This window comes from Hippocampus comes, unplaced genomic scaffold (genome assembly GCF_001891065.2).
Source record: "Hippocampus comes isolate QL1 unplaced genomic scaffold, H_comes_QL1_v1.1 scaffold620, whole genome shotgun sequence".
NCBI lineage: Eukaryota > Metazoa > Chordata > Actinopteri > Syngnathiformes > Syngnathidae > Hippocampus > Hippocampus comes.
The window spans coordinates 266,648-290,473 of NW_017804841.1; the positions used below are offsets into that span (position 1 = coordinate 266,648).

Genomic DNA, 23,826 nt, shown 5'->3' on the forward strand with positions numbered 1-23,826 from the left:
TTCAATTCATGACTACATTTTACAAATAACCTATGACTTAATTAGATGAAAAAAAAAATAAAAGCATCACTGGCACAAGGCAGTATTGCTATGGCTGGACTAAGATGAAAAAAGAAATGCTACGTTGAAAGTCCTAGTTTGAGACAGTATTTTGGATTCATTTTAATATCTTTTTGAGAGCTTTTTTTTCCAGGATATTTCTAAGTTTCTCAAAAATTCTAAGTTTGAAAAGTTTGGTCTGGGTTTTGAAAAGTTATTTTCACAGTAAGGTACTTATGTAAAGAAAAAATATATATTTTATGGGGGATTTAGTTGGGGGGGCACAACATTTATTTGATGGGGGCTGGGCCCCGTCTTGGCCCTGGGGATAAGAACACGGGTCTTGGCACGAGGCTCAGAGGTCCTCCAGTAGATGGCAGTATGGCGCCTAAACGCTCTTTATTCACTACCATTAAACGCCAAGAGAAGAAAAGAAGAACATGCTTAACTGTTATTGGTCAGAATTCGATGCGCGGAATTTAGAGAGATTGTCATCCGGTGTGGACAAAATGCGTCAATTTCTGACACGAGCGACACCAAATTAAATTTTTTAAATGCCCATATTTGACTTTGTCGTTAACTTTACACAGCTTAATTTCCTTAGGTTATGGTCATGGAAGGAAGGTGTGCGGTTGAGACGCTGACAGAGTTTGGATTTTCTTCGGTGTCAAGCACCCTAATAGTGGGATCCCATGTGTTCCTCTGCACTGGAGACGACGAAGTTTATGCTTTCAACGACCAAAACAGAGAGTTGAAGGCAAGTTTGGATTGTACTTTCACTTTTTTTCTCTTAATGACACCATTTTTAATTTTATTTTTGAAAGCAGTGATTGACAAAGTAGCAGCAATACTATGAACTACGAAAGAAAAGGTCAATTGGGAATCAATATAAAAAAAGTCGTCCTGAGCATTGGACTTGAATTAATCGATACAACTGTTTAATCACCCAGTCCTGCTAATCATTCATCTCCAGGCCGTCCTCATCTTTCCTGGTCCTGTGAAGGACCTCGTTGTGGATGAAGACAAGCAGAGCCTCTACGTGGCCTGCTGCAGTGGAGTTTATTGCATCTGTTTTTCATCTTTGTCGTCCAGGTTAGAACTTTTCGTTCATCACAGACCTGCGCTCTTTCATGACATCCAATGCAGTAGCTGTTTAAGACGTATCACTTTTACTCAGGGGACGGAGTTCATTGACAGTGTCAGAGAGATACAGTAGTCACTTAAAATGACATATTGTAACTCTAGTGGTATGGAACTGAAATAGAGAATAAAGGTTGGGAAATACTGTCCTATTCTAAGTGATCTCTCTTCATCTTTAGGATTCAAAGCGCCAACTCATCTACTGCGCCTTGTGTGGAAGTATCCTCCGAGCATCTCATCAGAGAAGATGAAGCCTTCGCACTACTCTTGGTCAATTCTGTGCTGCTGAGCCTCAGTCTGACAAATACATACTGGCTATTGACACGCTACAAAATAGCCGAAGCGTCACAGTTGACCAGCTACGAAACGTGCGGTTCATTTAAAGTGCCGTTGATCTCAGACTCGGCGGATCGCAGCCCAGATGAGTTGAGCGAAAGGAGGCCAGTGCTGTTTTGTGTCCACTCTGCAGATTCGCCATCCTCATCGAGCTTACCAAGTGGTCACGTCCGCCTTGAGCCGCTCCTCTTCAAACTCCTATTTGGGATCGATGCAGCCCTTGCCGAATCTCCGGTTGTTATTTGCGGTCTGCCGGATGGCCGTCTGTGTTTCGCCGCTTGTGTTCCAGGCTCACACCTCCGAGTCCTCCACAGCCTCGAGCAGCCTGTTGTGTTTGTCGGCGCCTCCGCCGGGACTCGAACAGATCCGGCAGACTGTTTGGTGGCGTTGGGTGAACAAGGCAAAGTTGTGCTGGTCGCATCCAAGCGAGGAGGAACGGAAGGAGGAGGCGTCAGAGCTACTTTTACAGAGTTGTGTGTCCCTGGACCTGTGATGTGTGCCTGTCTTGATGAACGCTGCCTTTACTACAGCACTGGTTCAGACCTCCTGGTACTGGATCTGTCACTGCCCTCCACCGAAGGATCAGAGGCAGCAAACGGTGAAGCGGGATCGCCAAACAGAGGTTCTCCCCCGTGGAACGTCATTAGTTTAAATGTGTGTAGGGTCATTGCCTTGGCAGGACATGCAAGGACCACTGAAGGTAAAAAAAACAAGTTATTGAATTACATTGAATGTGCTATTCAGGGGAAACTGAAATTTTACCTGTGAATGTTACAAAGCACTAATCTATCCTTAACTTTTAGGGATTCGTGAATCTGGACATGGTGCTATTTCGTCACATGTGCACAAACATTTCTATTTCTGTCCCAGGTGAAGTTGAGCTGCTTGGACTGTCCTGCAGAGGGCAGCTCCAGAGGATTTCCTTGCCTGTTGGGTTACACGATGGAGGGTCATCCCATCTTCCTTCTCCGCATGCCGGCCGCAGCATCAAAGATGTCCTGTCGGCTATTGGGAATGTTTATGAAAGGTACGCCTTCTCCGCACTGCCACTGTCGTCGCGCCTTGAGCCAGCCTGTGTCGAGTTACACTTCGATTTATCATTGTTGACATTGATTCAGTGGATTTAAGATGGTCTGCCTAGCAACAATGACTCATTGACTCCTAATGATTTAAAAGCCCTTGTGTGGTTCATTTAGGTCATACAGTCCTTCAAAATATACTGTAAATCCTTTTTTACATTTAATATACAGTACAATGTACCCTTGCTCTCTTGAGCTTCATCGTTCGTGCCCCTGCTTTTTTTTTTTTTTTCTATATTCTTTCTTCTGTAGAGCATCCGTGCTGAAAGCGTCAATCAAATCCAGAAACCAAACCCTGAAACAGCTAAATCAGGTGCTCAACATCAGCTTCCTATTGAACGCTGGAGCAGACAGCGGGACGCTCGCACCCGTTCAGGAGAAACCGATCCGATGTCACGCCGCCACCAGCTGGATCACGTTGCTTCAGAAAGACTCTTTGAATTTGAACTGCATCCTGGATAATGGAAGTTCTTATATTCTGGAACAAGGATGGACGTTAAACGTCACCGCATCTTCGCTCTGCAACTCCACCAAGGGGCAAAGCCGCTCTGCGCATTATTTGTTCCCTTTCCAGAATCTTCAGCCAGGGGAGAAACTGGCGCTGTTTACCGTTGAACACACTGCTGGTGGATTACTTGCATGCTCTGCGGATGGTCGGTCCGGCCGAAAGAAACGCTACACCTCAACGCTACGACGTCACCGCTGCGGACACCATCCGAGCATTTTTGAAATGGCGCTGCGGCGGAGGAAGCGATGCGGGGAGCGCGCGGCATTCTACGAGCGTTAAGGTGTCGTCGCAGTTAGTGAGGGACATGTTGAAACCTTCGGAGGGGCGCCCCGACGAGACGCTTCCAAGCGTGTGCGTCGCACTGCTGGACCGCCTCCTCTGTGAGGGCCACGGAGGCGTCAAGATGGAAGGAGACAAGATGGCCATCAACAGCTCAGTGGTCCATGCTCGAGCACCAAACGGTCGCACAGTAAAGCTGACGGCAAAAGAGGTCACATGCACTTTTTGTTGTTTTCATAGTGCAACCCCCCTTTTTATACTAATTCTTTGCAAGAATTGATTCCAAAAAAATAGTAATAGCTCCAGTCGTATTGGCAACAGTGTGATGGAGTTGTGGCTTTCTTGTACAGATTAAGCTAGCGGAGGGCAGTGCGGTGGAGCAGGAGGAGTCCCTGGCCATCGTGGAGGTTCAGGTTGAGAGCTCCTCATTGGAAGCCGTGTGTGGAATGCATCATGCAATCCTGCGGAGAGTCCAGGTTACAAGCGCCCTCTTGGATTTGGATGCAGTGAAGTTGAAATACATTAAATTTAAGACAGAAATATTGGTCTGAACATAAAATGTTTGGTCAACTTTTACGCCGAGAGATGAGACAATTTATCTTAATTCTATTCTGCTTTTTGTCTCTTGTGCTTTGGTGCAGAAAGCACCCGAAAAGCCTTCTGCCACAATCGGGATGCAGAGTTTACGTGTGAGAGAGGCCCTCCTCCGCCTACAGAATTTGTTGCAGAAAGCACCCGAAAAGCCTTCTGCTACAATCATTATGCAGAGTTTACGTGTGAGAGAGGCCCTCCTCCGCGCCGAGGTAAGACTGGCAAAGAAATTGTGCATCGAGAGTGAAGCTCACTACCAAAAACTCACGTCCCAAATTGGTTGTTTACGTTGAGACAAAGAAATTGTACATCGAGAGTGAAGCTCATTACCAAAAACTCACGTCCCAAATTGGTTGTTTACGTTCACTCCTTGTCCACTGCATCGTTAGGAAATGTTGCAGCGGCTCCATCAAAGTCGAGTCTCCTGTACCTTTGGTGAGGGCATGTCCACGGGCAAGGTGACATCGTGTCTTCTTAGTGTATACGAAGAACTCCGACGAAATGAAAATTCTCTACTTATTATTTAACATCTGTACGGGTAGACACCGTGACAACTCAGACTTTGATCACATGCACAAGATTGTAGGAAGAATTTGTGGCATGGCTTTTATTACAGCTTGCATGTAAGGAAGTAATTAAACGGTTCTGGACTTGTGCCCTTAGATGAAATGAAAAGAGCTACATCTCTCTGACCCGATTCTGCTAAAGTTCTTGTTTCTACAAATACGCCCCCAAAAAATGTCTAACAAGAGACTGGACATTTTAAAAATCCAGATGACACAATGATTGTTTAAAGGTGCGCTGGTTGTTCAGGATTCCACTAGGGGGCAGCATGTTGCTGTCAAATTTGTTTCCTCAGACAGCCGAGTCAGCAATAACACGAGAGGCTTGAAGAACGGAGAATGGCAATTCTTGTTTTTGAGGAAATGCTAAAACTTGATCTTGTTGATGGTTTTGCCTCGGAAATTATCAATGCGCATCATAACACTTTGACATTGCTAATCATAACACCAGTTTGAGCTGCCGAAACTACAACGGGTACAATTGAATTGTAAGAATGTGCCATCGCTTCACCGCAACTGGGATTAAAATGTGACCAAGAACCAAAACCTTGCCCGTCGTTACTTTGTCTACATTCCTAAAAACTGAGAGGCCATGAATACAAAATCTACTGTGACAATTATTGTATTGCACGCATGTAGCGGACATGAGTGTTAGTTACAGCACAACACGGTAGAATCTCCTGTTTCTCGAAACCTGACCTCATCTGCTAAGAAACTCCTTGGGAGAGTTGTACTCCACTTATAAGGGACTCAGTCTAAAAGGGGACCTCCATTCTCCCTTAACAGTGCCTGCGCCTTTCTCAAATGACCCCCACCCACCCCCCATGAGTGGCAAGTGTCATTACGCATCGAAAGCACCACTCTGTTTCCTTGAAGAAGAAACGATGATGGGAATTAGACGAGTGCCTTAAAAAAAAGAGAGAAAATGCTTCGGCTTTATATCTAAATAGTCCATCATGATGTGAGGCGGCCATTTGAATTACTACTCAACACAACATAATTGGAATCAAAGCATAAAGGGCCCCTTTGCAAAATCCGTCTTGTGCCTAAAACTTCCATTTCTAGACACTGCCGTCTCCTTGACAACAGAACCAACAGCGAGGTCACAGGTATGTTTTTTTTTTTGTTTGTTTTTGTTTCTCCTTTGATTAATACTCCCACAAAGCCGAGCTGCTCAGACTGAGTCCGTCTGCTTTCAGCGTGCCTCCCTGGTCCCCGCGCAAATAGCGGCCGCCGCTGCTGCGGATGGCGAGGCGGCCGCGCTCCAGGAGCTCCACGCTGAAATCCTCGGGGACTTCGCCGTCCGAGCACACCAGACCGCCGCTGTTGACGTACCAGAAGCGACCGTTCGCCCCTGCGAGGTAAATGCACACACATCACATTGAGTAGGAATGTGACAGTACAAAATTAGGTCCCCAAAAAAAGTTTGTGGATACAGAATTGCTAAAGAGATTCAGCTCGACTCCCGAGAAAAGTTTTAGTCCGGTAGAAACTCAATTTGGCCCAGGTTGTTAGTGGAAGTTATGGAAGTGCAGATCATCGGTAAACTATTTCTTTTTAAGTTTACCGGGTCTTATATTATCCTATACCACAAAGTGAGTAGGCCTCATCATTTTTGACAGCTTTGGAACGCCATACAGAACAAACATAGTACCTCAATAATACTAAAATTTTGACTGAGTTGATTTTTGTGAAAGAAAAAAAACTGCTCAGAATGCATTGGTTTGATGTCCAACAGTTTTGTGCCATCCTTGAATTGTAACTTATGTATAAAAGCCCTTAGCACTGGGAGGGAAAAAAATCACAGCACTTGGTTGTTTTGTTCTTTGCTTCAAAACCTTTATTGTTGGGTTAAGATAGTAGATAGTAAAATATATATATTTTTGCATAGTTGCGGCAGGGCTCGGTTTTCTTTCAATCCAGAGCCGCTAATGTGGAACTTGTTGCCAGGCAAGGTTAAGTTCTTCCACGACAACTCACCTAACCAGTCATGGAACAGAAAAAGTCCATTTCCAAACCATTGGAAAATATCGACTTGATTGAAAATTGTATTTATTTATTTATTTTTTGTATGGTGAAGTGTAAATATTTCCCTTCACTCAACGAAAACCACATTTCCAAAAAGCAAAGTGGAACAGTCAACGCGGTTGAGTCGTGCGTGTGTTTCCACTGTGGGGGAGCGCGCTAGTGACGTCTTCATCAGCGTGGTGTGACAGCATCACAACACAGTGCGATCAAAACACAAAGTCGTTTTATTTCGGTTCGATTCCTGTTGTCGGAAAAACAATTATCTGTCGAGTACCGATGGCTGCCGTGTAAAGTTAAAAAAATAAATAAAATGCCGCCCTGTGATTGGCTGCCAGCCAGTGAATTTAGACCTCTATCAATCACTTAGTCCTTCGCAGTGAAGTGTTCGACTGAAGTCGGTCTGGTTCGCGAGGCCGTGTTTATGTGCCGACCTTTAATGTGGTAGGCGCCGTCGCTGAATTGCAGGCTGAAAATGTCGTAAACAGATCGGCTGGCATCCAGAGTGTTGGAGTTCTTGTGGTGGCATATGAAGCCGTTCTCCCCTCGGAGGATCAACGTGGGCCGGTTGACCAGTTTCAGACTGAGCTGTTCGTCCTCCCCTGACAAAAGACGACAGCGATTTTACAAAGGGAAATAAATCGGAGACTGACAAACAAAAAATAAAATTATCTAAAAATCTCACCAACGGACTCACTGACAGCCAGTAACTGTCCATTTTTCTTGGTGCAGATGTATTTGCCATTGTTTGCTTTTAGCGCCATCTTGTGACCAAGCCACTCCATTGCAAACATGCTGTTTGCTGAACTGCATACGGTGGCATTAAAATGTCACAAACAGAAGGAGAAGCTGAGCGCGCCCACTTAATCCCGACATGTCGCCTTGACGTTTAAAGGCGCCTCATTGCGAATGGGAGCATCACTCACACTTGGGTGGCTGTCGTCTGGATGCCTCCGTGGGCCACCAGGGCCCAGTAGTTTCCCCGGCTGGTGCGAAAGGTGCACTTGTTGTTCTCCTTGTTCATCTCCATCTGAAACGTCTCCATCTCCGTTTCATCTTCCTGGTTGGCGGCGAGGCTTACTCCTGGGAAAGCGAGCGCAAAGGGCGGTCACGTCATGTTGCAGTGGTTGGTCAATGGCAATGAAAATATGATCCATCAAATCCTAAAATTTAATTAAATGACCAGTTATTATCATTGTTTTTACACAAGCTCCCTCTGGTGGTACATATGAGAATTACATAAATTCAATGCAATTGCACCGCGTCTCTTATGAACGGTGAGTTGGAAATGTTTGAATGGAATATTGAAAATGGAAAAGAGACAATTATAGGATACATCTGTTTCCTTTGCTACTGTATTCTAAGGATGGTCACGATGGTGGTCTTTGAAGAAGTGATTATTTTACCAGCCAATACTTGGTATAAAAACTTTCAGAACCACTCACGCGACCACTAGACAGGCAGATTGTGCAGGCCTAAACCTTTAATGAGATGCATAACACAATCTCCCCAATGAATATTCTTAATCCCTTAACAACGGCCCGCTTATCTCTCTCTCCTTTCTGGTCATCCTTCTCTAATAATCTTCTCCGCCTCCTCCTCGCCCCTGACCCCCCCACCCTCGCCCCCGTAACCCTACCTTTGGGGCCGGCCTATCTGCCCTCTTTCACAGCTGGGTTCAGATATAATCAGCTTTCGAGTGCTGCCCATCCAGCCTCTCAATCCCCTCAATAAAAGAATCGAGCAAAAAAAAAAAAAAAAAACGGGAAGAGCGGCGAATTTCTAGGTCCACACTTAGCAGGATGTGCAGATAATTGGTGACGCCACTCAAGTCTCAAGGAACGAATGATCAAATGTAGGCAGAGCAAGCTGTAAAAATGAGAGTGCATTTACATTAAGATATTTTCGGAAAGGAAAGAGCGGCTTTTCTGAAATGTGAATTATTCTATTGTGTGTGTGTGTTATATGTATTACATGTATTCCGACTAGAGATTTGATGTACGAGGGGAAAATATCCACGTACCGTAATTTTATTTTTTCCAATGCAAGGGCTCTCTTGGGTGAAAAGTACCTTTCAAGGACGGCACAAAACTGATGAACGAGAAATCAACATTCATTTTGTAAATTTTTTTTTTCCTTCACGAAAATCAATTACAATCATAAATTCAAAAGATTTTTTTTTTTTTCCTCAAGGGGCCACTCAAGAGTGTGGTCTGCATTTGCCCATCCCGGATATAAAACGGAACAACTATTTTCTTGCCACTATCAAGCAGCCTACAAAGGCCATATAGATGCAATCATGCATCATGAAAAGTACCATACTATCCCTTCTCCCTTTTGAAAGCTCTTATTTCAAGAGATTGCATTTGTTGTCTAATTTTTTATTTTTTTTCTCCAGTGGCTTCTCATTTCGATTGCGCGCGGATGAGAGAAAAGCGAGAGTTTGATGACACCTGACAAAGACGTCATGCTCGCTGGGCTACCTGGACACGTTAATGCACATCTTATTAACTTGTGATAAATCAGGCGTTGGGAGGTGTGGGTGGGTTGGCGGGGGGGGGGTGACTCATCATAGGTATGAAGTGCGTCTGAAGCAGACATGGCCGCCCCTCTGCTGTGCAGCCATGCCTGAAGGTACTCTCCTATCGCATCTTCCATCCTGAGTCAATGTCATGCTTTGTCTTCCCATCCCATGTGTCCATTTCACACTAATTCAACCCAGAAACGATCCTCCGTCAGGGCTCAGCTGGAACCTCGCGGCCGCTGCGCCGTCGATGGGCGGAGGAGGAAACGGGAGAAGAGCGGCGAAAGAGATTGGATACGGTGAAATCTGAGGAGCCAATCTGAAGTTATCAAAACCTCTGCTGATGGCCATCGCAAGGCTCGGTCAAGCATGCACAACAAGGCCTTGTCATCATCACCGCCGCCGCCGACGTAAGTTTTGTTGTTGTCGCTCGCACACGCAGATGGGAATCTTTGCCATGCGCCTTCGTTTTGGACGCAAGCCCAACACCGGCTCCGCTTTCTGCCGTTGTCCTACCTGCAGTCTGAAAGTGGAGCAGGCCCGACTAATCCATCAGCCATAGATGGCTCTGGCATCTATTATTAATGGCAAGCTGATGCCACTATCCCCCTGCCTCCTTTTTTTTTTTTCTCTCCCAATCTGTTATCTTTCTCTACTGCATTTTGTCTTGCCTTTTATGTTGCTTCTTTCATTTCGACTTTTTTTTTTTTACTGCTCCCATTGGATGCTTGCTGTAAACGTCAAACAGAGAATTACACGCTGTGTATGTATGTACGACCAGATAACGCTGATTTAGGAAAAGTCTGCTAGCTTAATGCTACACCAGAGTGGCTAACAAGCGTGATCGGCGAACCAATTGCACAAGCAAACGAGTGATGAATGCTTGGATGGAATCTGAATCTTTTTCACGCACAGCAATATTAGTGTACACGCAAAAAAAAGAATGAATTATGAAATACTGCTTCTCATTCTCATAATCTACAGCATCTACCTTGAATAACATCCAAGTTTCTTTTCTAGCAGGACTCGCTTGGTCCATTAGCAATGGGAAGGAGCACAAAGTGAGGTCAGATGACTGCGGTTCTGAAGTCCTTTGAGAATCCCCCAACATCACATCGTCGACTCCCTTGTGCGCTTTCCCTTTCACCTGCGGCTCCTTTCATCATCGCGTCGCGCAGCAGAGGTACACACACACACACACACACACACACACACACACACTTCCCCGATTCACTCGGCTACCTCAACAATTAAGCTAGTTGCAAACAAATAAGACGCAGTGCCTTGACATCCACGGCGCCGGCTTCGTTAAATAACTGACATTTCCATTCAAAGAAGCTATTTAAAGCAATTGTGCGGAAGAAATAATTACACTTGCCACAGCAGCACAGGGTGAACCGACCGCACGGTTTGCTTTTTCTTTCGCTTATGATGAATAATGTTGAATGTTCCCGTCAAACATAGCTTTTGGAATTATGGCCAAAACGTTCAGCCTTAGTTCCGCTGGACCATACCGCATTTTCCCCTCGCATTTAGATTATATTACAAAAGCCTGGCATTTGAACGGGAGTGGTTCGACGCTTCATATCCGTTTTTTTAAAATATTCAGTTGCTAAAGGTTTCACGCTGGTAACAATTTGAGTGGGGCCCTGTATTTGAACTGTATTTCTATTTCCTTTATTTGTTATGCGGCTAGCGTTGCGGAATGGACTGTGTTCCACTTCACTGTATTGTTAAATTAATACGACTCCGGGCCATGGGCGGCGAGTATTTGTTTGTAATGCAGGGTGGGGGGGCTAACTGACCCTCAAGGGCCACATTTGATTTTTAAATGGTTGGATGGGCATTCATAGATGGGGGGGAGGGATGCGGGGGGATTTTTAAATTTTCAGAAAGTATGTATGTATGTATAAATTAATCAAAATAAAATAATGAATAAATACAATCCTAATCTAAGGTCAGAGGGTGAGGTTAGATTGGGTGAGGCCAAGACGCTTTTGGCCAGGGGGGGGGCTTGTGTTTCTGAAAGCAGACGCTCTCTTTACCTTCCAGGAACGGGGGACTAACTTCATCAATAATTCAACACACTCCACCTCCCCGCTCGCCACAGTGGGACACGATGTTAGTGTGGGCGTGTGTGATGGTGAAAGATGGCGCTTTTGTTTGTGCGAAACGAGCGGAAGGAGGGCGCGAGGAAAATGTACAATAGGCATGATGCAAGTATGGAAATTTACACTTAACGCGCAGAGATGCTTGTAGTCCGTCCCTCAGAGCAATCGATTGAACCCGCTCCCGGTCATTTGGTTTCTGTCGGCAGCTACCGCTGCTAACCAGGAACAATGAACACGGGGCCGGATTGGGTTTCAGCAAACCAAGGTGGAGTAACGTGAGCCCGCAGACAAGAATCTGCAGCCAGTGGCCCGGCGTGCTGACAGTATGCTAATCCGAACCCCAATCAGACCAGCGCGCGCCTTTCAACCATCAGCAACTGAACACTTAGCAACCACTTGTAGCGCCCTTCGACTTCGATGTAAAATGAGCCTCGGCAAATTGCAATCTTTGGAATTTTGCACACGTATCAAAGAAATGCGGCCTTGTTTTGGTCAAGAATGGACTTTAAAGCCGATGCGGCGCAGCTGTAATCCATCAACGTTGCGGTGCGCTGCCATGTCGGCGTGGCTGATCAAATAACCCACTTCAACTGCCCTGTGACAAGACCAAAGCGTAAATAGATCATGCAATATCAACACAATTCTGCTACGCGCGATATAGGTTACAAGCAGCTGTTTCAGTGAGCCCAGTGGGGGAAAAAGAAAGGCTTCTTAACAGCATTAGCCAGCAAAGCTGCTACAGGGAAAGCAATAGACTTATTTATTTTTTTTGAAGAAGTACATTTATGATTGATTATGTCGTGAATGACTTGAAAACGACGCAACAAAACAGACTTCCCATTCATTTTTTTTCTTAATTCACCTGGCCTCTATGACTCAAAAATTTCCCGAGTGAATGTTTTTGTGCTCTTTCTGAAACGCCAAGCAAGTAGCGCCAAAGTCCTGTCAAAACAGGAAAGTAGTACACTCATGACTGTCAACAGAGTGATGCATCTCAATTGATGATAAGCTTTGTATGTCGGGGTGGAGCTAAATTGAGCCTGGGTTGCCATGAGGGCAAATTTTTAAAATGAAATCTTGCGATGGCATGACCTACCTTGCCTTATGGAAACGTATTTCCCATTGGCTGCCATCAGAACCACTTGCGGGTGGCTCTCCTCCAGGTTGAACAATTCGTCCTTTCCCGCTTTCGAGCAGCGGCCCGACCTCAAGGTGCCAGCGGGGCCCATGGGCGACAAGTACTTCCCCTCACAGTCCTTGAAAGCCAACTTTCCACACTTGAGCTCCAGCGTGTAGGTCGTGCCCCTGCCGCTCTGCTGCACGAGCTTCCCATCATTGCTGAGGAAGCGGCCGTCGCAGGTCTTCAGGCAGTACTTCCCGTTCTGGTAGACGAGGGTCAGGATGGCGGCCACCCCCCAGGGAATGTTCATGTCCACAGAGATCTCGCCGTCTTCCGCGGAGAGATGGGCGTAGCGCTTGCGGGCCACCGACAACAAGTTGGCCTGCGGGTGCAAAGCCAGGTGCACCGCCCACAGCTCGCCGTCGCCGATGCCCTGTGCAAAGCAGGACAGGTAGTCCCTGGAGCCGCCGAAAAAGCGCAGGTGCCGCTCGGATTGAAGAGCCCAGCGACCGTCCGACTGGGCCACGATGAGGAAGCGGCAGTCCGAGTGGCGGCCCTCTGCCTCGCAGGTCACCTTGCCGTCCTTGTCGGAGGCCAGGTAGCGTCTGAGGTGGCTGCGTAGGTACACCACCCGGGTGTCCTGGGAGTCTTGCTCGAGAGTCCAGATCTGCTTCTTCTTCATGCTTGGAGCTGATGCGTTCACCTGACAGGCATAGACAGCGTAGGGTTAGTGGGAACTGTAATTTTTTTTCCCCGATGCTCCTCTTCATCACTGCGGCGCTCAGTATGCGGCTTAGTAATTGATTTGACTCCAGGTCGGCTGACTCCTGAATCAGTTTAGATGTCATTGGCCTATGGCAGGGGTGTCGAAAATTCAGTCTCCAGGCCATTTGTCGCTTTGGTGTAGCAGATTTTCCAAATAGTCTGTGAAAGGGCAATAAATAAGTGGAAAAAGTTTGGACGCCTTTGGCCCAGGGGGGAGTTCCACCCTGCTCTGTGACCTTTACATGTTGTGCCTACTAAAACCATCAAAACGTGTAATTTTGTGGTTAACAAAGAATTTATGCCCTTTTATCCTTCTTTTTTTTCAACTGCGTATTCCCCAGAGGCAAGACATAATGGGAAAACTCTGGTAGCATACGATTATTTTTTCAAACCTTGTAGCCAAATCTCTCAGCTGTGAGGTAGCGACCTTCGTGGTTAATCAGACCAAACTGAAGCGTCAAAGGCTGATTCCCATTGGATGGCATCTTAACCTACAAAAAAAAAAACAGAAGAAAGGAAGATTACAGTGTTTTCCGCACTCTAAGTTGCACCTAAAATTTTCTCAAAAGCTAACGGCATGCCTTATAATCAGATGCGCCTTGTCTCTGGTCATTACAGTAATATGTCGACCCCAAGATGGTTCCTTGCTGGAGACATGCTTCCAATGTCATAACATGCTGTTGGTTCATTGAACTGTGTCGCTGCTTTATTAAATAAGATTTTGTTGCAGCTCCGCAAAAAAGGAGAGCTGTGGTGTTGTTTTTTAAAATGCACACCTTATTAATGGTTTTCACAGTCTCAACAAATACAGCTACGTCTTTGTCCGTCTCCGTGCCTTCTCTTCTTCCGTTAGACTCGAGAGGCGTTCATGAACGCCTCAGAAAAACGTATATTAACGATTAATTCAATGAAACTACGAAAATTGAAAATAATGCATCAAAACAGAAAATTACAAAATAAATTCTGTAGCCCCCCTCCAGAATTTATTTTGTGATTTCCTCATTTGTGAATACAGTACACAACAAGGGAATAAATAAACACTTCCGAGACAGTCCAGTCTCCTCCATTTTACTGACATCTGATCGTTCTGTTGGAGCTACGTTCGCGGAAATGCCAAAGTAAATTCTGTAGGGGGGCTATAGAATTTATTTTGTCATTTCCTCGCTTGATCTTCTGTTTTGATGCATTATTTTCAATTTTTGTAGTTTCATTAAAGTAATCATTAGTGTACATTTTTTCAGAGGCGTTCATGAACGCCTCGAGCCGAACGGAAGGAGCGTAGCTCCTTCTAGTGGATGCATAACGTGACCGCAGCCACTCTTATAGCTTCTATTCTTTGCGCCTTATAATGCGGTGCGCCCTCCATATGAAAACAGTTTTAAAATAGCCCATTCATTGAAGGTGCGCCTTTTACTCCAAAGCGCCTTACAGTGCAGAAAATAAAAATATACATTTAGAAAGCCTGTTTATGCCATTGGTGACCGTAATGGAGACTGCACGTCTTAAAAGTAACGTTACGCTTTGCGATTACTGCTACACGGTGTCATTAACTTCGTCCCCTTTGTCATTTTCGAAGCTTTCACGCAGATTTGTAAGGTTAGACGTTGGACTTGAGAAAGCGGCTTGGACAACAATCTGTGTTTTAGTTCATTTCCGAAATGGGGCACAGCCAGGGTGAAACACAAACAGCTTTCTTTAAACTATTTCCACAAAGTCGGAAAGCGACAACTGGCCAAAATGTTCCTTTGTCCCACAGACTAACGCCCCCTGTTGTCTTGGAGGGTTACCTTCTATTACTTCAACAGAGTGCCGCTCGCCGGTCTTTTTGACGCGTTTTAAGGTTCGTTCGTGCTGCTCGTAATTTGTATGCGTCTGCCCTCTGTTTGCTGCCCTTGTCTAACTTCAAATCATTGTTTCAGTCCCATAGTGGGAAAGAAAAACAAAGTTCCGTTTTTTTATAAATTAATGCAAGTCGTTACGGTTAATTGCAGCGCTGACAAGGTAGATTTCCTGGATTCGACAAAATTACCAATGACTCATGCTGCTGTGGGACAATTAGCAGTTAATTTAGATTTATTCCTTTCTTTGTAGCACTTTGCCAAATCAACAGGGGCAGAGAAGAAGCAAAAAAAGAGTCGAGGTGATGTCATGGGGAGTGATGAAATGCAAACATCGCTAAGACAGGAAATCAATTCATTAAGGTAAAGCGTAGAAAGCACTCCGGAGAGCGCCAAATTCCGCCCCCCCCCCACCCATGGCTTTCACGATCCAGTTTTCCAGCCGCAGCCTCCTAATTTACTTACTGTGGTTTTGTGGCTTCCTCTCCGCTGTTTCTGCCGCTCTAATTCTAGCTCCCAGATTGAAGAGGCTTCTTTCAGCAAGTGGCCTGTTGTAATTCCTGCCTTCTTTTTTTCGACGTTCCCTCCCAGCCTCGACTGGCCCTAATCAGGTTAGACGCGGCGAAGACTTCCGTCAGCCTCCTCAATCGAGAGCCTGTCGTCGGTCTCTCATGCCGCGCGGACTCATTTTGCTCTCGCCTGCTTATCTCCTCGTCGGGCAATCCCCCCCCTCCCCCTCCCGCCTGTTGAACACCGCGTTCTCGTCCTGCCCCGATCACCTTCTTGACTTCTTCACGCCGAGGGTTCATTTGAACGGTGTCTCATTATTTTTTTTTTTCCCCTGCCAGTCGTCTTCTGCTCATTTCCGGACATTGAGGTTTCTTGTACCTCAGCCCTCCTGACCTTGTTCGTCTCACCTCCTCGACATCCGGATTTCTTAACTTTGACCGGTGCGGAAGAACATCCTCAACCATCCAAGGACTCCTTTCGCTGACACATGAGGTGTCCGTCACAAAACGATGCTTGCCTTTGTCACCTTAAGCTTCCCCATCACCTGTCCCAGCTGACATGTGTCGAAGTAATCTTGCCTTTGCTCTGGCTTCTCTGCTCTTTTTTTTTTTTTCTTCTCAACTTTGCTCTGTTCTTCGCTCTTGGCCACATGAAGACAGGTCAGTCGATACACCCACGTGCACAGGCAGTAACCAGAGCGCTCCTTGTGCCCGCTCTCCTCGAGCTCCCCTTACCCCGGAACAGAGAGGCTTTTAGTTACACACCTTCTCTGATTGCACACTCTGCGGGTCAGCTCTAATAGAACCAAGAGGCAGACTTTTGTGTATGAATCCCACCTCCCCCCCCTCACCCTTCCTCCCACATGCGTGCGCCTGTGTCTGTGTGTGAGTGTGTTACTGCGAGTAATCAGCCTCTCCAATCAGACGATTGTAAACAGACATGTCTGTTCCCGAATCCTTCTAATCCTCAACCCAATCATCTCAACCTGGCTAATCTACCGGCACGGCCCCACCCCGACTATTTGGCAGGGCGCATTTGCGCGCACCGTGTACATGAGGTCGGGAAACGCCACCCTAAGATCGTGCACAATGATAAAATAGAATGAAGATAAAGTAATTAACCAACTTTCAGGGGAAAAAGCGAAATTAATGGGACGGTGTAAAATATCGCAGAACTCCCGATAGGATAAACGCTCAGTGCTTCAGATTCCAAAAAAGTGGCTCATGTTTCCACAAAATTGGAACCACTCGCACAAACCAAAGTGAAAACAACAATGCTCAGTTTTCATTTTGCATTTTTTTTTGTGTGTACTTGTTTTGTGTGCGATCGAGGTGGCAGAAGCACTGCTCACAAATCCAAAAAAATAAAAAGTCATACAGCGTTATTGTCATCAGCGCCATTATTTTCATTACTGTTACTATTATCACTTCCACTGTAATTCCCCCTCATGTGTGTTCTATCTCACGCACCATTAGTTCAGCCCGTGTGGCCCCCGGGGGCCGCGTCATCGTCTGCTGATGTGGCGGCGAGCCCGCCGCCGTCGGCACGCGGACGCCTGTCGATAGCCAGCCAGATGTCCCCCCCCCCCTCGCCCTCCCCCCGCTTATTGTGCGGGCGGCCGTGCCAGGTTCACCGTGGCAACCGTGCGATGGTGCTTTAGAGGCCATTACGTCGGCCCTCTGATGACACTCAAATAGCTATCATTACACCTCCTCCAAGGAGAGACACCCCGAGCAGGGAGGGGGGAGGCTGGGAAGAGAGGGAGACAAAAAAAAAGAGGTAGAGGATGTAGACAGGAGCAGTAAGAGGAGGAAAGAAGAGAGCGGAAGGGAACGAGGTGGCGAGGGCAGAAAATCTGAAAGGTGAATGCTGGAATGATGGCATGAAATTGCACGGCAAGACGGGATGAGAGAGAGAAGTGGGAGTGACCGGGAGGGAGGATTCAAAATGACCGTTTTGGAGTGAACTGCCTACAGGCCTTTTTCTCCCCTATTAACTTCTATTCTGCCATTACTTGGGACTGCGGGAGGTTGGCTTGCACCCTGCAGCGTCCCGTTATACTTCTACAGCCCCCCCACCACACCCGTCCTACACACACGCACCGTAACCTCCCCCACTCCTTTTCCAAATTGCAAACTGGATGAACGAGAGATCTGCGGCTTTCGTGTGTTTGTTTCTTCTTTTACGCTCGCCCTTTTCTCTCAATCCCTTTGTCCATTTTCTGAGATGGTAGGACGTAGGGTTTCCTGCTTGGCTGCTGGAATGCTGCGGCCCACCTTGGTCCTATCTTTTGCACTCAAGAGGAGCTTGTGCACATGTCAAACTTTTCAGATTCAATATTGGGTGAAGAATTTTTTTTTTTGCGCCCCCGAGTTGATGTTACAAAAAATGAAATCATCTTTACGTGCTTGACGCTCTGTAATTTACATGTTTTGCCTTTCTGTAGCGCTCTATGAGTTCGAGATACTTCCTTGACAGAAATGACTACTTTCTTATTGGCCTTAGCACAATCTTGTGGCATCTTTGCCCGTTATAGAAAGTGCATGAAACTTTGCAGATTGGCGCCAATCGGTGAGTTTCGCGGCAAATAGCTGAGAGCAGATTTCCCCTAAAAATCCACAAAGTGAAAAGTTAACTGCAACTAGTTAGACGCTCACTGGATTTCTTTAAATGATCCTTTTCGGACCAACTAAGTGAAATGATAAATTCCTAATGAGGTAGTGAATCCCCGTTGTAGTTATTTCCAGAGGTGATTTGATGATGTTCTCTTCTCCCTCAAACTCACCAACATGTTTTATCGCTCGTGCTTTGTGCACTATGAAAAGCGACTTCCCGTTTCCCAAATATTTTCTGGACCCTTTCTACTTGTTAGACCGATTCGAGCAAGTTCAGAACTACTGTGTAGTCGTTCTCGCATATGGTAGTACCGGCAGCCACCGCTAAGAGGCGACATCACCCTTGTATTCCAGCAGTTGTGTGCGCGGGTGCTTGGGAGGGCGGCGGGGGGCACTATACTGTACAATCTCGGTGGTGGAAAAAAACAGGAAAGAAGATTGATGCTTGTTTCGTCACTGTTGGTGCCTGTGTGACTGCGCAGCCCCGAGAAGGGAATAAGCCCCTTTTTAAATGGTTGCTTTTAATGCGTGCGTGCGTGTGTGTGTGTGTGTGTGTGTGGGGGGGGGGGGGTATTACAGAAGCGAATCAAACCTGAAACATCAACGCAATTAAAACAAGGCTGTCGCGGTTACACAGGACGAGCGCGTTTTGACCCACGAAGACGCGTACGAATTGAATGTTCTGGGTTATTCTTTACCGCTGCTACGCTTGCATTTCTCACGTGCTTTTAATCTCACTGCTTCTCGTGCATGCTGATTTGATTATGATTAGGTGAAGGTTGAAAAAAAAAAATGCAGGTCCCGGTCGTCCAGTCGGGTCTCACAACAGTTCTCTCACCTTTCTTTAAATCTTTCCCAAATGAGACGCACGAACTGATGCATTGCGTTTCTAAAAACAAACCGCCTTTGGATCATTCATTAATTCACATTTGGCTATTACAGTGCGGTGTTGTGTTTTATGGGCAGAGCGGTTCCTTCCTCGGTGACAGGAAAGAGTTAATATCAACGGACTAAACGTGATGAGTGAAGGGGAGACCGTGCGAAACACACAGCCAATCTCCGGCGAGATTAACACCTTGCTCCGCTGCGATTGGTCCAAAGCCCGATATTGTCCTTTGGCAAATCCTAGCCCACGTGGGGTGAGGACCCCTCATCCTTGCGTTCATTGGCTAAAACACCAAACTCGAAACCCACCTCCCCACGCGATTGGCTCTCCGTCCCAACACCGACCACCCCCCCCTCGTTTTTCCGTCCGCTAGGAAGGGGAAAATCCCTCTCGCGAGCTCCGCGGGCTCGCTCGCGCTTCATCGTCCCGCCGCCGCGGTTTCGCGTCACATTTATCAACATGTCACAGCGAGCCTCTTTAACGGCGACAAAGTACGGAAAACACGACTGCGGCGCGATATTTAACACGGCGGCAACGTGTCCTCGGTGTTCCTTTTTCGCCTGCCGCGCCGAAGTGTTCCCCTCACCTGAGGAAGCTTGCAACGCAGTTTTAGTGGGTGATTTATGCCCGCGTGACATCATGTAGATGTGACACACACACACACACAGTGACACGGCTAACCTTTAATGAGGTCATTATATTTGGAAAGATGAACAGGCAGTAGAACTTAATCCAATTAGACTTTATGGCCACGCCATCGTGCATTTTCCTCACCATCCATCCATCGTCCACGCATGCTTCCGACTAACTACCAGTTCATCCTACCGATCATCCATCCATCATCCAGCACAACGTGCATCAGCCGTGATTTATTTCGTTCATGCATCCATCAGAATATCCATCCATCCACGTTTTCTTCTCACATCATTCCTCTAAGTCGACGACATTGGGCATCCATGATTCAATTCATTCATTCGTCTGTGCACTCATCCACCCACCCCGTTGACTATTCATTCGTTCATCTATTCCCTCGTTTATTATAGTACATTCATCCAGCCATTCAACTGCACATTGATTCCGGCATTCATTTTCCCCATCCGGCCCATTAACAGTGCGTCCATCTGTCTGTTCTTGCACTGTGCGTTTGTTCGTTCATTCATTCATGCTTTTGTTGAACCCATCCATCCTATCGCCCCTCTCCGCTGCGATAACAAAATGCCGAGCTTTGACCGTTGTCTAATTAAACAGCCTAGAAAATGGTCCGCCACCAGTTGCGAAATGTTGGCGCTCACCTGAGGGCCTCAGCAATACGTGACCGATTCCTCAGATACGAATAAAAAAATCCTTGCACCGGCAGACGCTATAAAAATTAATCGCCTGATTTTCGTCATCTCGATATAAGTCTGTTAAGCACTAAAGCCTTGTCATGGTTGCCCTTCTAAGATTTCCCAGTTTCAATTATGTTCTCTGTTTATCGCGCGCTCAAGAATACAAACTCAAACTAAACAGAAAAAAAAAAATTTAAATGCATTCAAAAACAACCACTAAATTCCCGTTGGCGTGTTAAGTGTCACTCATGAGCTTCTGTGCTTTGTCGTCCTTCTCTTGAGCGCTCCGGCCAATCTGCGACGTCCATTCGCTTGACTTCCGAGGTGAGACCCGTCAGCTTCCCCCCTCGCCAGCAGGTGCGTGCCATACAATTTTACCTGGTTTCTGTTCTGCCATCAGTGGGACGCGGCGGCCCTCGCCGTGTGACATCCTGTAGGAAGGGGACCCACAGGGTCGTCCCCCTCTCCCCGCCTCGTGTCCGGGTTCGTTTGTTGTCGCAGCGATGGCGACCATCGAGCCGGTTGCCAGGGAGATTGCTGGCTGCTTGTCTTGACCCGTCCCCCTTGCGCTGTCACCGGCGTTATTGATGCACGCTGCCGCTTGCTATTGTGGGAGTGCAGGAGGGAGGGCGAAGAGGACAACGGTTAATGAGTTCAGGAGGAAGAGGGACTCTCCCTCAACCAAGAACCCACCCCAACCCCTCCTCTCCTTCATTTCTCATGGGCGTCTGCCTTCTGTGAGTGTGCATTAAGAATGGTGGGGGGGGGTCTCTCGTTATCCATCATGGTAGAATGCACTTTGGCTCGGTCAAAAATGCTCACACGCCGAAACCCTGCACGCTGCTTTTATGCAGAGCACTTGCAAAACATTCTTCTGCACCTCTTTTGCAACAGTAAACACTCTCTCTCACGCACACAAACACAGAAGAGATGCTGTGTGAAGCTAGGGGCAAGATTGATAATGAGCCATCTCCCAGTAGACAGACCAGATACATTGTTTGGAGAGAGAGAAGAAGCAGGTGAAGGCATGACGGCACCAAGACGAAGAGGAGACTAAATAGTCATAACAAAGGGAAGTAAAATTGGGCTCCGGAAAAAAAAAAAAAAGAGCCTCGCTGGTGCCTGTGTTGTTCCCTGAAACAGGTTGGTTAAAAAGTGCCAATTCAAGCCTGTTGTCTCCTTTTCCCTGACTATCAAACTGAAACTCTGCTCCCAGGTGGCGTTTTGGAGACGTTCAAGTTCATGGGAACCGTTTTCAACATGGAGAGACAGACGATGCATCCTGGGGACTGAAGAGCCACAAAAAGTACAAAACGACACAAACGGCAATGAAATTTTATTTTTTTTTTTAAATCCATCACATGAACCATTGACAGTTTGTTTAATGTGCATTAAGTTGCCCATCTAGATTGCGACCGTCAGTGTTTATTTCAACTACATTTTCTGCAACAATTGTCAGTTTTTTTTTTTTGTGTGTGTGTGTAATTCGACCAACGAGCGCGCAAAACAGTCTTCATTTCATTTTGTCTCCCTCTCTTATGAAATAGTCCTACATATTGCACGGATATTTTGACGAGATGCAACACAATTTATTTTGAGAATGTTTTTCTGTTCAGTAAATGCAAAAATATTTTGTGTGTTGCAGCTGTAAGCTGCTGGGAAAGTTAAACAAAAAAAAAAAAATCTCAAAATGTGCTGGAATTTGACCTCGAAAAAAAGCTGTATGATCCCTGTCGAAAGAGGATATAGATGGATGAGGAAGAGTCTGAATTACACGCATAGAATATACACACACACACACAAAAAGAAGCACCGACATGGATTAATGCCTTTGCCTCAACTATTTCATTTATTCGTGTCAACGGCCTTTGTGATGAGGGCATTTGTCAGGTTGCTCACCATTATTCCCTCAAGGCCCCGGGCTCCAGAGTTTCTCAAAGCTGTGCGTGTGCGTATATTGTATACACATACGTCTCGGGCTGTAGTCATTAATTTGATGTATATACTAATGTACAAGTGAATTTGTGACATATGGATGTGCTGTATAAACTTGAGTATGCAGGCATACGCACATCCAACACTCCCTCACTTGTTTTGTGTGTGTGCGCAGTTGAGTGTCCAAGTTGGAGCGTGAGGCCGAGGAACTTTGTCGTCGCCTCCGGAAGTCTGAATCCTTCTCCCGGCTGCATGTGGAAGCTGATACCAGCGGGCCCCTCAAGTGCTGGGCGAGCGAGCGTCTCCTTCAAGCCAAGCCCGAGTGTGCTCAAAGGGTGGCGGAGGAGGAGCGGGGCGGCGTCTCACTGCTAAACGAGGTGGACACCCAGTACAGCGCCTTGCGGGGTCAAGTATGAGTAACTCCGAAGGCACTTTGGATGACAGCAACGTCACTGAGAAGAGCCGAGGCACAAGGTCGTCCACCCGAGTACAAGGAACTGTTCCGAGAAATTCTTGCTCCATCCAGAAAACCAAAGAGGACCTGGAGAACAGGGCCGGGCCACCCTGCACCTGATGCCAGGGAGATAAAAAGCAGGTGGAAGACATGCTTTGAATTCCAACGGAAACCCGAATTTCTTTCTCGCTATTTCTTTTGGGCCGGGCCATGTGGCCTGAACATCAGTAACCATATGATTGCCACTATTGTCTGTTTTTTGCAACGTTGCAGTGAGCGCCGTGTCTTGGCAGGACTCTGCAGGAGGACGTCCGTGATTGCTTTCCTCTGGGATCCTTTTCATGTCAACAACGTGTCACCTGAAAATGATGGCGGCTTCCTCGGAGGTGAATTTGTTGCTTTTTTTAAAAAAATTCAGGTAAAGGAAGCCACTGCTTTTTTCGACTCGATGCCCTCTGTTTGCGTCGACCTGAGTGGAAGTGGCGCATGTCAAACGTGATGACGACAGAAGCAGCAAATAAGAAGACGAAATTGATCAATCACCCAGCCCTAACTTGTACTTTTTGTTTGTGGAGAAAACTGTTGGTACCCCAATGTTTGTGAATGAAGGGGGGTGGGTGATAATTTAAAAAAAAAGAAAGAATCATGAAAAGTAGGAAGACATTGAATTTAAATGATGCTCAGACATTGCTTTTGATTTGTGGTTTAATGGCGGTGTTGATTGTTTTTTTGAATAATCCCACGAAACGAGTTGAATTGTGACGTGCTCAAACCACGTCATTTGCCACAAGTGTGCAAAATCTCATTGTGAAAGGGCAATAAACTTCACTTCCTTGCTCGTGTGCTGAGAAAGAGGCTGCGCAGGTGGTTGCCACCTTGACACACCTGTGCAGTGCACCTTGATGAATCACCGCATCATATCCAAGCCGACTTGCTTCCTGGAGGGAGAGAAAAAGGTCTCTTCCGATGGTTTAAAAGTGAATATGTTGTATTAAGTTACTTAGAGAGTCTTTATATTGTGAGTGTGTCCCGATTATCTTCTATCTTCCATCTTCTATCTTCCATCTTCTATCTTCTATCTTACATCTTCTATCTTACATCTTCTATCTTCTATCTTCTATCTTACATCTTCTATCTTCTATCTTACATCTTCTATCTTCTATCTTACATCTTCTATCTT

General features: G+C 46.4%; 3 protein-coding genes across 3 annotated transcripts in view; 2 read left to right on the plus strand and 1 right to left on the minus strand.

Annotated features, from left to right (window-relative positions):
- Nucleotides 1-23,826, plus strand: part of LOC109516427 (uncharacterized protein C16orf52 homolog B-like) — a 426,069-nt gene that overhangs the window by 7,300 nt on the left and 394,943 nt on the right. The gene's annotated exons all lie outside the window — the stretch shown is intronic.
- LOC109516618 (FA core complex associated protein 100) lies at nt 402-5,081 on the plus strand. The gene is given in 9 exon segments (XM_019871327.1): nt 402-796; nt 1,013-1,131; nt 1,359-2,215; nt 2,386-2,542; nt 2,847-3,195; nt 3,197-3,592; nt 3,732-3,857; nt 4,098-4,184; nt 4,362-5,081. Coding segments are annotated over 9 exon segments (2,379 nt in total). The 5' UTR covers nt 402-646; the 3' UTR covers nt 4,500-5,081.
- On the minus strand, nt 5,445-13,829 carry fscn2b (fascin actin-bundling protein 2b, retinal). Its single transcript, XM_019870601.1, has 6 exons — nt 13,473-13,829; nt 12,292-13,018; nt 7,487-7,643; nt 7,246-7,367; nt 6,995-7,162; nt 5,445-5,889 (listed from the first exon to the last, which is right to left on the minus strand). Exons 1-6 carry the CDS (start codon nt 13,563-13,565, stop codon nt 5,684-5,686), a joined length of 1,473 nt encoding a protein of 490 aa, XP_019726160.1. The 5' UTR covers nt 13,566-13,829; the 3' UTR covers nt 5,445-5,683.